Source organism: Chrysemys picta, chromosome 22 (genome assembly GCF_011386835.1).
Source record: "Chrysemys picta bellii isolate R12L10 chromosome 22, ASM1138683v2, whole genome shotgun sequence".
NCBI lineage: Eukaryota > Metazoa > Chordata > Testudines > Emydidae > Chrysemys > Chrysemys picta.
This window is the reverse complement of record NC_088812.1, coordinates 12497870-12511653: the sequence shown is the minus strand read 5'-3', so window position 1 is coordinate 12511653 and position 13784 is coordinate 12497870. Positions and strand designations below refer to the sequence as shown.

Genomic DNA, 13784 nt, shown 5'->3' with positions numbered 1-13784 from the left:
GAGGTTGGTTACTTACGGTCACATGATGGGAAAGGACTCACTGTCTCCAAGACTCACTTCTCTGGAGGGAATTGACCCAGGAGGTACGAGCCAGCCCAAAGGCTCGGTCCCCCTCTCTACATCCAATTGTAGGGCTAGTGCCTAGTCCTGTTTACATGGGTGTAAATCCGGATCGGCTCCAATGGAGATACTGTGGATTTACAATGGGACAGCCGAGGTCAGGATCTGGCCTTTATCTTTTCAGGGGCTGGGAAGGAAAGTCCCAAAGTGTTGGAGGAAAGGGGCAGTTGGGAGACTGGAAGGCCCCAGTCTGAACCTGTGGGGGCTCATGGGCCAAATTCATACCCGGTGCAACTCAATTGGCCCCAGTGGAGTTACACCAGGGAGAAGTTTGGCCCCACCTGTGTGTGGGGGTGTGTGTGGACGACTGCTCCTTCCTCTGCATCAGGTTGTTTGGCCCGAGATCCAGTTGCGAAGTCTCCGGGACTCTCCCAAGTGCCGTCTCTGCCTCCCCGAGTTACGGGCTCCACCGACAGTCGCTTGGGAGTTGCACTCGGAATCGGGGGGCTGGAACAATGTGTATGGGGGCGGGGGGGGGCTGAGAACCACTGAACCAAACTGTAAACCCTGCAGATGATGGAAACCACTTCAAGCCGGGGGGCGTGGCAGCCCCCGACCACTCCTAGTCCCAGCGCCCAGGCTCGGAATGCCACCCCCCCGCCCCGGTACAGATCTGCTTCGCATCAAGGTGGCCACCCTGAGCCAACGGAAATAGCAGGGGGTGCTGCCTCCCTGCCAGCAGGCTGGAGCGGGTTCGAAGGGACACGTTGCTCTCTGCTGGAGAAAGGGCTGATGCTTCTCCTCTGGGAATCTCCAAGCAGAAACACCTGGGGAGCGGAGCGTTTTTCTCAGCCAGCTGTTTTATGTCCCATCTGTGTGGTGGGCGCGCCGGTCAGGCACTGGTAGCCGGGCCCCCTTGTGCCAGGTGTGGCACAGACCCAGAGCAAGGAGATCGCCTCTGCCCCACAGAGTGTAACACTAACAGTAACACTAGCCCCACTGAGCTCTGCTCACCAGGGGGGTCTCGTGGTGTGTTCCAAAGTTATTATCCCCATTTTACAGATGGGGAAACTGAGGCACTGAGTGGGGTCGTGACCTGCCCAAGGTCACCCAGCCGGCCAGGGCAGAGCGGGAATAGATCCCAGAAGTCCTGGCTCCGTCTCTTTTGATTCTTTTTCTGCGGCGGCTGCTGGGGAGGGGGCTGGGTAGTGCCAAGGGGGATGCAGCGTCGGGGTGGGGGGGACTGGCTGGCTTGGGGTGATCCGGTCCCGGGGGGGGGACTGGCTGGCTTGGGGGGGGGATGGGGCCCGGGGCCAAGCTGGGGTTCAAACCCGCTGCCGCAGCCCCCCAGGCTGAGGCCTGACGCGCTCAGCACATGGCGGAGGGTTTCTGGGGCGCTGGCCCTTTAAGGGGCAGGGCGGGCGAGACGCTCGGCAGCCCCGCCCTCTGCCCCGGAAGTGGAAGCTGCCGCGGTCACGGCGGGCGGAAGGCGGAAGTGGCGAGAGACGGGGACCCGGGGGGGCAAGAGGAGGAGGAGGAAACCCCCCCCCCGGGCACCGGGAGCAGGTGAGTTCCCCTCCCCCCACCTGGGGGGCGGCCCCCCCCGGGCCTGCCCCCGCCCCCCCCGGGCTGAGCCCCCGTTTCACGGCGGTACCCGGGGGGGGGGTCGCGGCCCCCAGCTCCCGCCCGGGGGGGGCAGACGCGGGCGCTGCCCAGGGGCACGTGGGGGGCGCGGGGGGGTCCCGGAGGCCTCGTGTCGGAGAAGTGGGGGGACGATGCCCCCCCAGTGCTGAGGCGGAGGCGGGGGCGGGGGCGGGGGGGGGGCGCTGGGTCTGGCTGACCCCCGGCAGCGGGGCGGGGCCGGGCCGGGTCCCGCGTGGTCCTGGGAACCAGGATAGTGCTCTGACCACTGCTCCGTCCTGCCTCTTCGCCGCCCTCCCCCCCCCGCGCGGGGCCGGGCTTAGGGCTTTTCGCGGCAGCTGGCGACACGGGAAACTGAGGCAGGAGGCAGGGGAAGCGGCTGGAGCCCGATGCTGGGGCGAGCGGCTCGCTAGGAACGGGCTGGGACCGAGCTGCCGCCCCCCCAGTGGACGAGGCCGTGGCAGACGTGAGAGGCACGTGAGTCCATAGTCCAGATCTGGGCCGGGATTTCAGGGCCGTTGACCGGGTTAAATCCAAGCGAGGAGCTAGAGCTTCAGGGGAGAGCGGGGGCCCGCTGAGACTCTGCCATGCCGCGTGGGCTCTTCCTAATCCGCAGTCAAGTGACGGCACTTTACTATCTGTTCTCCCCACAGGCTTTGTAGTGACACCTGTCGGGCGAGGAACAGCCTCCCAGAGGGTCACTTCGGATTCCTGGAGCCTGGGCAGGAAACCTGGTGACTTAAGCGATGGCCAGTGGATTTCTCTTCAAGTGCTGGTGAAAGCTGCGTGCGAGGAAGTTCTGTACGGCCACGGCTAGCACGAGCGTCAGCTTCCCACGACTGCTGTGGGGTGAGAGGGGAGTTCACTGGCACTTGTGGGGGTAGAGTTTTGAGAGCTGAATACCTGGGATCCAGACTACAACCATCTGCCGATCTCAGTGGCTCTTCCGTAAACAGCTATTGGGTGGTTGCTGCTGTCTACGAATGAGTTGAGGTGGTGAAAGCTCTGTCTTCCCTTCCAGGGGCCCCCAGTCCGCTCCGCTCTCAGTGCGTCAGAAGGTAGGTCCAGTCGCCTGGACTGTGGGTTTGAGAATGAGCCTCGGAGACCACTCTCGATTCCCGGCCAGGGCTAGCCTTTGAGCCCTCACGCTACGTATCTTGGCCTTGAGCCGGGTTTTGACGCCTTTGATTTTTATTTTATTTTTTTTTAATTTGCAGGATAAAGGCTACAAAATGACAGCTGTAACTTAACCCTTGCTGCTCCAGGGTGGCTTTGGGGGTGAGGCAGTGGAGAAGCAGATGTCTGGAGGAGGAGGGATGTGTGAAGCCAAACCGGCTAGTTCCTGCTGCTGGAGTGGCGAGCTCTCCGAGGGCAGGGGTGCACCAGGGGACAGCCCTTGTGTGGATAACGGACCCTTGTTCTCAAGTTTTGGGGATCCGGGAAGCACTGGGCCTAGCGGCTGTCACTTCTTCCAAGAATGCTGCAGTCCTGAAGGCCCCGAGCGTACGTCTCCGAGCCAGTGCTGGCCGAAACAACTCCACGGAGCCACCGAAGGCTTGGAACCCATGGAGGCTCATGGGCCAGCTGCTGCTGGGACATTGCTAGCCGAGCCAGCAGCCGAGAGGCTAGGGAAGGTGGAGGAGGCCGCCCGTTCTCCCCATCAGGGCTTTCCAGAAGGCGGCGGTCAGAGCCCTGCCTGCACTGCAGGGGAGGGTGTTGGTTGGAATGGAAGCTGCGACCAAGTACCGGCGGGGTTGCTCGAAGAGGATGGCTTGCACTTTACTGAGTCCAGTGCTCCTGGCTCCTGTCTGTCCAGTTACGAACGTTCCTGTAGTTGTCGGGGGGAGAGTTTGGATCTCTCCAGGACTTATTTGGAAAAGGGGAACTGTTCGTGTAGCATCACCTGCCAGCACTGGGCTTCGGAGTCCCCTGGAGCTGAGGACGAAGCCTTTGCTCCTGATTCAGCCCCATCGCTGCAGGGCCAGGAGGAAGACGAGGAAGATGACGGAGTGTCCAAGGCCAGCGAGGACCCTTCGGACTCTGGCAGGGTGCTCGGCGGCAGGAAGAATGGGAGACGCCAGAGGCACCGCTCTGGCACGAAGGACAAGGAGGACGGGAAGGAGAATGCCAAGCGGGAGGGTAGATCTGCGCCGGCTGGCGGGAAGCACAAGCAGGCCAGGAAGAGGAGCCATGCGGACCGGCGGCGCCACCTAAAAGCGGAGGTCCCCAGGCAGCTGGAAGAGCTGGCCTGGGTCTGCGTCTCCTGTTTCAAGAAGCTCATCAAACTGGTGCTGGTCATCACCCACGAGTGTGGCGAGTACGTGGAAGCTGGTGGGAGGCTCCTCTACTCCTGCTGTCAGCTCGACGCCTGGGACCTGGCCTCAGCCCAAGGCAGCATGAGGACGTGGAGCCAGCGGGCCAGGAGCAGCTCGGGGAAGGCGGCCCGGTGGCTGGGCTCTGGGGGGAACCGGCTGTGGGGGCTGCTCAAGATGCTGGGTGCCCTGCTCTTCCTGGTGCTCATGCTTCTCCTGGGCAGCCTGCGGCTGTGCTGGCGAGTCTCCAAGTCCCTGCTCCTTGCTGGGGCAGCTAAGCTGGGCAGAACCAGCAGCGTGGCCCGGCTCCTCTCGCTCCTGGACGCGCCCCTCCTCCGCAGAACGTGGGCTCTCGTCACCGAAACCAGGACTTGCAAGTACGTGGCGCACGTGCTGCAGAAGTGGAGAGGGCTGCTAGGGGCAGCCAAAGGGCTAAGGACCGATGGGCTGGGAGAGGCTGTGGCTGGCCCTGATCCCGGCCCAGGGGGGCGCTATCAGCCCAGCCAGGAGGTGGCGCGGCTGCTGGCCCTGGCCGACGTGCCTGAGGAGGAGCTGAACCCCTTTCAGGTACTGGGGCTGGAGGTGACTGCTTCAGACACGGAGCTGAAGAAGGCCTATCGGCAGCTGGCTGTGCTGGTGAGTGTGCCCTGGTGTGGCGGGGGACGGACGGACATCGCACCCAGCCCCATGGCACCCGAGCACCTGGGGGGCATGAGGCAGGAACTCCATTTGAGCTGCATTGCCCTCTTATGGGGGGAGAGTGAGTCACTCTTCTCTAGCCTCTCCCCACCGAGGCTCAATATGCCTACCCCCCTGCCCCCATATTACAGATGAGTAAACTGAGACCCACACAGTTAGGGTGACTTGTCCAAAGGCCACGTAACGTGTCTGTTTCAGAGCTGTGGTGAGACCCAGATTCCTTCCTGTGAATCTCTTGCTTTGGCGGGTCCGCTGCAAGGCCTCACCAGTGGCGTGGGGATCTGTGTTAATCACTGGCGGCACCAGCAGCAGCTCCCGAGTTAAGCTTGTGCTGAGACTGGCACGGGCTGCAGGGCCGAGCAGCTGACTGACTCTAGTGCCCGGTGCTGCCTGGTATCTCAGCAGGGGACGCTGGGCTTTCCACGTCCTTTATAAAGTGAAAATTCTGCTTGACGTTTTGCCCCATGTGCTTCCTGTTTTCCTGGGCTCTTCTAAAGAGTCACGGCCCGGGGCAGCCTTCTCATGCTTCCCGGCCCCAAGGGGATCCGCCTCCTCTTGCAATTCTGTCTCCTCCACTGTGCCCCTTGTTCGGAGGAACAACTCAGCGCCATCAGCTGTCCTCTGACTGTCCCGGCTGGGGTGAGGAGGGACTGGCAGAACAAGCTGAGCTCTAGGGAGACGTGGGGACCTGTCGGGGGGCAGGTGGAGCCTGGCGATTGCACCCTGCAGGCCAGGGCAGCAGCACCTTGGGGCGCTCTCCGAGCCCTGACACCTCGGGGTGGTGGCGGCCCGTCCTGACGCAGCTTGGCCAGTTGGAGTCGCCATGCGAGCACCATGGAGTCACGGCGGGGGCCGCGCTGGGAGCGCTTGATGGCTTTGAGGCTCCCCTTGGTGCTGGCCATCCCTTCTGCCCCAGCTCATCAGCTGGGCACCCCCTGTTTTGTGCTGGCCGGGATGGGGAGCCCTCCTGCCTTTGCTGCCTGAGAAGGAAGGCGAGGAGCTGCCAGGCAGGGGTCGGGACCCCAGAAGCGGCTGAGGCTCCCCAGCTCAGTAGCCTGGCCCCAGCCAGACCAGAGTGGACTGGTTGGCCTCGTCTGAGGACATGTAGCACCCCCTCCTTCTCCTCCCCACCCCCCCGACCCATCTGGCTGTGCTGCCCTGCCCCTGGAGGGGGCTCTATCCCGGCCAGACCCCTCGCCCCAGACGAGGTCCGCGCCGAAGGTGTTCTCAGGTTTCAGTGTCTTGCTTTGCAGGTTCACCCTGACAAGAACAAGCATCCGCGGGCGGAGGAAGCCTTCAAGGTGCTGCGAGCCGCCTGGGACATCGTGAGCAACCCGGAGAAGAGGAAGGAGTACGAGATGTGAGTGGGGGGCCCCTTCCTGCCCCCCAAGGCAGGCCAGGCGAGGGATGGAGGGGCGCCTGTGGTCGCTGGTGGCGGGTTAGAGAACATGGCCTCCTCCGTCCCACCTCTGTGTGCTCGAGGGACGGGCGACAGGGAGGAAAGTGGGCTGGGATCTTGGGCTGTGCTAATCAGTCCCACCGTGACTTGCCGATCTGAGCTGCCCACCAAAGTCGGTGCTCTGGCTTCAGGCCTGCCCTGGGACTTCTGCTTCCCCAGCTGACTGGGGGAGCAAGGATGGCGCCTTCAGACGGGTGTCTTGAGTGGGACCGGTCCTCTTCCAGTACTCGCCACTGCGAGACATTGCTTTCAGGCCCGAGGGTGGGTGAACCTCCTGTGCTCTGCTGGGAGGACACAGCCAGGAATTTCTGAGCGAGGCACTAAGGGCTTTTGATGAGCTGTTGGTTATGAGAGCAAAGGCAGAGCACAAGGGGGTTTAACCGAGAAACCTCCTGTACTTAAATCCCCTTTAGAAGTCGCTCTTAGACAGACTCCGGTCCCCTGTCAGAGAACTGGCATGTGGGAATTTCAGGCGTCCGATTATAAGTGAAATCCCTCCGGCTCTTCTCTTCTCACCTGTGATCAGTGTTACGGTCGGGCCCAGTGGCCCAGGTCAGGGTGTGGGCGCTGTTGTGCTAGGAGCTGTACAAATGTGTCCTACAGTCAGTCCCTGTCCTAGAGCGCTTACTGCCTGGGTTAGCGAGGAGCCGCCACAGGTGACGTGAGCAAATGGGTGGGGATGGGAGGAGGGCTTACCATGCTCGAAGCACCTTGGCGCACAGGCTGGTGCGAGTGGTGCAGTGCGGCGTCAGACCCGGGCTGATGGAACAAAGCGGAGGCTATCCAGGCCTGGCTGCCTGGCCCGGCGGCCTCCCAAGTGCTGATCTAGTGCCGGGCTTCTGCCACCACGTCTCGGCCAGCGATGGCCTGGGGAAGAGGTAAGGATGTGTGCCCCCACGCTGGCTGCAGCAAGACCCTCGTGCAAAGCCGGCCCTGCCACCGACGAGGGCTGAGCCCAGCAGGGAAGGGCGTGGGCTGAGTGCTGGGTGCAGAGGCTGTGCTGTGCCAGTCCCCCCTGTGGGCTCCCTGCCTGGGGCGTGACTCAGCCCCGTGCCGTTGTGATTGCAGCAAGCGGATGGCGGAGAGCGAGCTGACCAAATCCATGAATGAGTTCCTCACCAAGCTGCGGGAAGACCTGAAAGAGGCCATGAACACCATGATGTGCAGCAAGTGCCAGGGGAAGCACAAGTAGGTGCTGGCCTTCGGTGACTGCTTTAACCTCTTGCTTGCGGGCCTGGTGCCCTGCCTCCTCCTGGGGCACGGAGCGTTACCCCTCCATGGGGCCTGGGGCTCAGGAGCGGGCCTGGCCCTGCCTGGGGGCCGGAATGGATCAGCCAGACGATCCTGCAGCTGGTGGGCTCATGTCCTGGCTTTCCCACTTAGCTGCGCTTCTTCCTTCGGCACAAGTGTTCTCTGGTGCGGGTTGGCCCAGAGCATTCTGGGAATTTGGGGAGCTGTGGGAGGGAGGACGCGTCCCTCTGGGACGTGACATGGCAAAGCTGGCCCCGCTGCGCCGGCGTTTGAAAATCTCCCTGCTGCTCTAGGAGGTTCGAGATGGACCGAGATCCGCTCAGCGCTCGCTACTGCGCGGAGTGCGGCAAGCTGCACCCTGCCGAGGAGGGAGACTTCTGGGCCGAATCGAGCATGCTGGGGCTGAAAATCACCTACTTCGCCCTGATGGACGGGAAAGTCTATGACATCACAGGTAGGGGGCGTCTGTGGGGCCAGGACATGCTGCCTGACTAGACCGTGAAACTGCCCAGTTGTTTGCCAGCCCCATGAATAGCAGTTACCCCAGGCTGATTAACCTGTGTTTAAACCTTCCTCTGCTCCCGATGGGTCAGGGCCTAGCACGCCTCCCCCTCGGGATCCCTAGCCCAGCTGGAGAGGAGGACGCCAGCCCTTGGTGGGGGTGCGGCTGCCTCCTGCTTTCCCTGAGCGTGTCATTACTCCTGCGCTCCGGAGGCTGGGAGGGGTGATGGCGGCGGTTGCTTCCCGCCGGCTGATGGTGTGTCCTGCCTGTCTGTCTGCAGAGTGGGCCGGCTGCCAGCGGGTTGGAATCTCGCCCGACACCCACCGCGTCCCGTATCACATATCGTTTGGAGCGAGGAGCTCTGGTTCGGGTGGACGCCAGAGGTGGGTACTGGATGCAGTTCTGGTTCCTTCGTGCTCTCGCCTTGGTCTGAGGGGGTGGGGATGGGTCCAATCCCAGACTTGAGCACTTCTGGGGGAGCTGTGGCTAGCCATGAGTTACCTCTGGCATCCCCCATCAGCGGCCCGAAGGGAGCTGAGTATGTCTCCTAGATGGGGTCAGCAAAACTCCCCACTTTCCTAATTGTGCTAGTGCTGGGCCCTGGAACAGTGCCCCCTTGTGGCAGAATACTGCGCTGCGGCTTTAAACCATGCGGACTGAGGACAGGTTATTCTGCACAGATAAAACTCCCCCTTTCTGTGGCTGTTGGAGGACCCCTCCCCCCCCCGTCTTTACAGACGTGTTTAAACTAACGCCGGCCAGCGATCCGTCCTCTGTCGCTGTCAACCTGTCCTGTCTCTAGCTGCCTGGAGTTCCAGCTGCCTCCCCCACTGGGTGGAATGGTCACGGGAGCGCAGTGATCCCCGAGCCCCCTGCCAAGTGCCATCCAATGCTTCTGAAGTTAACAGGAGGGCAGGTCACTGAGCCCCTGGCAGGATCGGGCCCCTTAGCCTCACCTCGCCCTCGCTGTGTGGCTGCTCTCCCTGGCGAGGAGACCGGGAGTGGCCTGCCTTGAGAGTCCCTGACCGAGCTGGGAATAGAACCCAGGAGCCCCTGCCAACCACTTAGACCCCTGAGGTGGGGACAGAACCCAGGAGTCCTGAGTGCCGACCCCCTGGCTCTAACCCACTAGCCCTTGCAAACCTCCCTTGGCTGGCCATAGAACCTAGGTATCCTGACTCCCTGCTTTAACCACTAGACCCCACTGATCTGCCTCTCGACACCCAACTGCATGTGTAAGGGCCGTCTCTCGTTTCCCCCAGAACCGCCTCTGAAGGCAGCCCTACCTCGGCTGCAGACCTGCAGGACTTCTTCAACCGCGTATTTCAGGGGACCCCAGGGCAGATGCCCAATGGGGGCTTCTTCAGCCCACCCCAACCCCCTCGGGCAGCAGCTCCTTCTGCTCCAGCCCCGAAGACAGAGAGTGCAGCCCCAAAAGGGGACTCGAAGCAGAAAAGGCGGAAGAAAGTGCGCCGTCCCTTCCAGCGCTGAGGAGCAGCGTGGCCGGTGGGGGCGGCTTTGAACTTGGCCTGGCAGGAGGCCACAAGCACTGGCAGGAGACGAAGCTCCGGTGGACGTTCCAGCAGGCAGCTGGGTGCGTCCCAGGCGCTAGGTCGGACACTAAAGGGCTCTTTACAAGAAGAAGAATCTATTTTTTTTTCTTTAGATATTTAAAAGCAACCAGGCGTTCGGGGAATTTCCGGCTGACGCCGTTAACTTCTAGCGTAAAGAACCAGCCCCAGTGATACCAAAGAACTCCAGCGGGGGGTGCCCTGCAGGATCCCTGGAGACACCAGCCCAGTGTATGGGGAAGGGTCTCTGCTGGGGTGGGGGAAGCTGGACAGAGCCATGGAATCTCTTCAGGGTTACTTTAAAAATCAGGGGATGTTTCATTTCCATGAAGGCCACACCTGGGATCCATTGGGAGGCAGCCATGTCCCTTCCATCCCCCTGCCTCCCCTTCTCATGGGCAGCTCCCATTGAAGTCTGTGTCTCGCAGCCCTGCGAGAGCTGGGGGAGCTGTAATCCCTCAGACACAGCGACTGAGCCGCATCCCGTAGAACTGAGTTGCGATTTGGCCTCCTAAAGCTTCTGCAGCAGATCGGATTGACCCCGCCCGTCCCCCGACTCCTCACCCTAGAAGAGCCAGGCCCAGCGTTAACCCCCCCGGTGCTGGAGGGCAGCTTGCCCAGCTCACAGCTGCCTGGAGAATGCTTCCAGGGAGCAGCCTGGCCTTGGCCCTGGGAGCCCAGACTGAGTCCCTTGTCTAACTCTTGCGGAGCGTTCTCCATACCTGCTGCTGTAGCCAGTGCATCTGTCTGCGCTCTCAGTGGAGCGGGTGGGGAAGCCTTTTTCCCCAGAGATGAAATGAGGCAGGGGCGGGTGCTCCCTTCCCACTGTGCTGGTAGCACAGGCTGGCCCCTAGCTTCATGCTTATTTCCCCCACCCCATCTGATTTTTGTTGCTGATTTCCCCTCGGCCCTGATTCCCAGCCGTGGGTAGCTTTCCTGCCAGCTGGGCTCTGCCACAGGCCTGAGATGCAGGACAGCGGTTCCTCAGCAGGTTTCTCTGGGAGCTCAGGTGTGAGATGTTGTCTTCACAAGTCTCCTGAGCTGTGCAGCCCATATTGAATTTACTATTCACAGGGATGCTGGCCGGTGCCAGCCGCTCGCACACACGGGGACCAGACTTTCCAAAGGAGCAAGGTCAAGTTTGTAAGCCCAGCCCCAACCTGGTCTGCTTCCGCTGGGCCCTGTCAACTCCTGGCAGTTAGACGGGTCTGTAACTGTCCAGCCTCTCCCTGAAGGATTGGTCTTGGGTTTTAACAGCTGGTTCCTCTTTGTACATATCTCTCTTATGTGCATACCCCTTGCGATACAGAGAGCTCAGTCCCTGAGAGCAGATGGGGGAGTGCTTCCCCCCCTTCCCAGGGCAGCGTCACTCAATTCCGTGCATTACACCTCAGCTTTCTGTTGGCACTTTCTGTAACCTCCGTAGGTTTGCTCTGCCGGTCGCTAACACGCACCCAGCTCAGAGCGCTGCCGCTGAAATACTTTGACCCCAGGTGCAGTAAAGCTGATTTTTAAGTTGTGCCAGGAAGTAACTCATTTTACTTGTCAGGTTGTTTTTGGCATTCCACTGCTGAATTTCCAAAACGAAGTGGATTTAGGGTAGGGCCTACACAAACAATTGTGTGGGTGTGAGCAGAAAGCTCTGCTTTAGGATTAAACGGGTGAGTGTATATTGAACAATTCCCTATGCCCCTGCAAAATAAACCCCAGTAGGATTACATGAGTTCTCTTCACACCCACCTTGTGTCCAGACCCCACTGTGCAGGTGTGAAAAAGGGGGACATCACTAGCAGGAGGCCTGGCCCCCGCTAAAGCTGGATTTTGGGCTAGTGGAAGAAGTACCTCAGGACACCCTGAATCTTCGTTGGTGCTGCCTTTGTCTGTGAACTAAGGCCTGGCCTGGCTGCCCTGGACAGGAGGGGTGAGGTCAGGTATTTCCTCATCACCTTCCTTCTAATGACCAGACAAAGCGCTTTAAAACCAACCCTCCCAGCTCAGCCTTCCTCTAGCTTTGTTACGTGAGCCTCTGTTCCTTCGGTGAAGGGTGTGACGGGAACCGCTTAGCTGGCTTCTCGTCAGCCTGTTTCTCCCCCAGGTGTCACTTACCTGCAAACCCGGATTCCTCTTCCCAGCGTGAACTGTGGGCAGCAGGACTGAACCCTGCGGGGAGCAGGGCTGTAGAGCTCTTTGCCTCTGGCTACCTGGTTCTAAGGGCAGCTGAGCTGGGAGTGAGTCTCCGCATCAGATGGCTAGTGGGGGGGCCTTATGTGAAATGAATCAAGGGTCTTTAGCTGGTTCCTTGCAGACGTGCATCCATGTCCCTAAAAATTCCAGCTACAGTGGGTGCAAATGTGGGGCCCTCTGAGAGGGCAGCAGGATTGTATGCAGCACCGCAGGGTCTGACCGGACCCCTGAGGAGGTGCAAGCTGTGCTCCCTCTGAGGCGGGGGGGGGAGGGGGGCAGCTTGGACTGTTTCTGCCAGGGCTTTACCTGGTCTGCGAGAGGCGGCCCACATCTGGCACCCTATCCCCTCGCTCCTGGGCTCAGTTTACCTTGAGCTGAGCAGGCAGCCGTTAGCGCTAGGGTTGAAGTTGGTGGGAGGAGGAAGCAGTGTTTTAACACGAGGCCAATCCCAGTCACTGGTGCATAATGGATGAATGGACAATGTAAAGCCGTGCATCCAAGTGAACGGCTGTTCTAATCATAAGAACGGCCATACTGGGTCAGACCAATGGTCCCGCTAGCCCAGTGTCCTGGCTTCAGATCGTGGCAGGTGTCAAGTGCTTCTGAGGAAGTGAACAGAACAGGGCAATCATTGAGAGATCCAGCCTGTCTTCCAATTTCAGCATCTGGCAGTCAGAGGTTTAAGGACACCCAGAGCATGGGGCTGTGTTTCTGCCCATCTTGGCTAACAGCCATTGATGGACCTCTCCCCTGTGAACTTAACTAATTCTTTTTTTGAACCCAGTTATAGTTTTGGCCTTCACCACATCCCCTGGCAAGGAGTTCCACAAGTTGACTGTGCATTGTGGGATCCATTGTTGGTTTTAAACTTGCTGCCTATTAATTTCATTAGGTGATGCTTGGTTGGTTTGTTATGAGAAAGGGTAAATAACACTTACTTTCTTCACACCATTCATGACTTTATCAACCTGTCATATTCCCCCCTCCCCCCATCTCTTTTCCAAGCTGAGCTGTCCCGGTCGTTTTTAATCTCTCCTCACCTGGAAGCTCTTCCCAATGGAGCTCCACCTTGAGCTCTCACACGTGGAGAACCAGGGCTGCTGGGGATTTGCTCTCTCTAGTTCTCAGCTGCAAAGGACACCTTGGCTGGTAGTGCCTCGCTGACCCCAAAATGTGCATTAAGGGGCATTGGAAATATACCAGGAGGGCACAACTCCTCCAGTAATGTTCTAGCTGCCATCACATGGGGCAGGAAATGAGGCAGCTCCAGAATGGTGATGTCCTCTTGGTCTGTATGCTCGTGGCTTCTTGTTGGCTCCTCTTGGGCAGCTGCCACAGCCACCTTGCTGCTCTTTACCCCTCCATGTTTAAGGGGGAGTCTGTCTACTGCTGGGCTGCCGGCCTCCTTCGCTTGTCTTTTCATCATGAGCAAGTACAGCAGCGCTTGCCTTTGGCAGATGCCAGAGCCTCTCTTTCGCTGGGGCCTCCCTGTACACTGAAAGCCACAGGCTCACCGGCTTTGAGCCGAGCATGCCCAGGAGAGCAGCCACGCCCCAGGCCCCCTCCCTGGTCTCACCTGCCAGCTTGCTCTGTTCTTTTCTCCCCTGAGCTTGCGTGGCCTCTGCGGCTCTGCTCCCAGGGCTGCCTAACTCCGTTCACAGCGGGGGAGCCAGAAACCGAGTTACAGGCATGTTCCCGCTCTCCCCTGCCTCCGAGCACCTGTCCGGGTGCCTCTGCAGCTTCTCGGCGCTACTGGAGGGTTGGGGAAGTGGATCGGCTGGAAGCGCATCTGCTTGGGCTGCTGCGGGGCAGAGCTGCCTTAAGATGCTTAAATACGTTGTGCAAAAAAAATAAGTCTTGGACAATCAATCACTCTGCCTGACCTGTATTGCCATGTGAGTGTTTGATGTCGGGCGTAGGCACGGTTCATCTCCTTTGTCTTGAGGGCGGAGCACGGAGGTTTTTAAGATGATTGTGTAATTCTTTCTTATCACTTTTGTTAAATTAAAATATGATTTGAAGAAGCCTCTCTCTTCTGTGGAACGAGCAGTGGGTTGTGGGATCTACTCCACATCCTCTCCTCTGAGTGAATATCTTCTGTTCTT

The 13784-nt window shown here is 60.0% G+C and overlaps 1 protein-coding gene across 2 annotated transcripts; it reads left to right on the top strand.

The window, feature by feature from the left end:
* Window positions 1–1480: 1480 nt before the first annotated feature.
* Window positions 1481–13703, top strand: DNAJC14 (DnaJ heat shock protein family (Hsp40) member C14). 2 transcript variants are annotated; one of them, XM_065575860.1, is made up of 8 exons: window positions 1481–1626; window positions 2355–2550; window positions 2919–4649; window positions 5966–6072; window positions 7240–7359; window positions 7716–7876; window positions 8205–8307; window positions 9187–13703. In XM_065575860.1, exons 3-8 carry the CDS (start codon window positions 3000–3002, stop codon window positions 9413–9415), a joined length of 2370 nt encoding a protein of 789 aa, XP_065431932.1. In that variant the 5' UTR covers window positions 1481–1626; window positions 2355–2550; window positions 2919–2999; the 3' UTR covers window positions 9416–13703. The 2 variants fall into 2 exon arrangements, with proteins under 2 accessions (XP_065431932.1, XP_065431931.1); XM_065575859.1 differs by having other exon boundaries at window positions 2355–2759.
* Window positions 13704–13784: the final 81 nt, after the last annotated feature.

What these genes read in the sequence shown, in the direction of transcription:
- DNAJC14 (XM_065575860.1), top strand. Translation starts at nt 3,000, where the DNA reads ATGTCTGGAGGAGGAGGGATGTGTGAAGCCAAACCGGCTAGTTCCTGC. An exon ending in GAAAGTCTATGACATCACAG is followed by an intron (nt 7,877 to 8,204) that starts GTAGGGGGCGTC and finishes GTCTGTCTGCAG; the next exon opens with AGTGGGCCGGCTGCCAGCGG. An exon ending in GGTTCGGGTGGACGCCAGAG is followed by an intron (nt 8,308 to 9,186) that starts GTGGGTACTGGA and finishes CGTTTCCCCCAG; the next exon opens with AACCGCCTCTGAAGGCAGCC.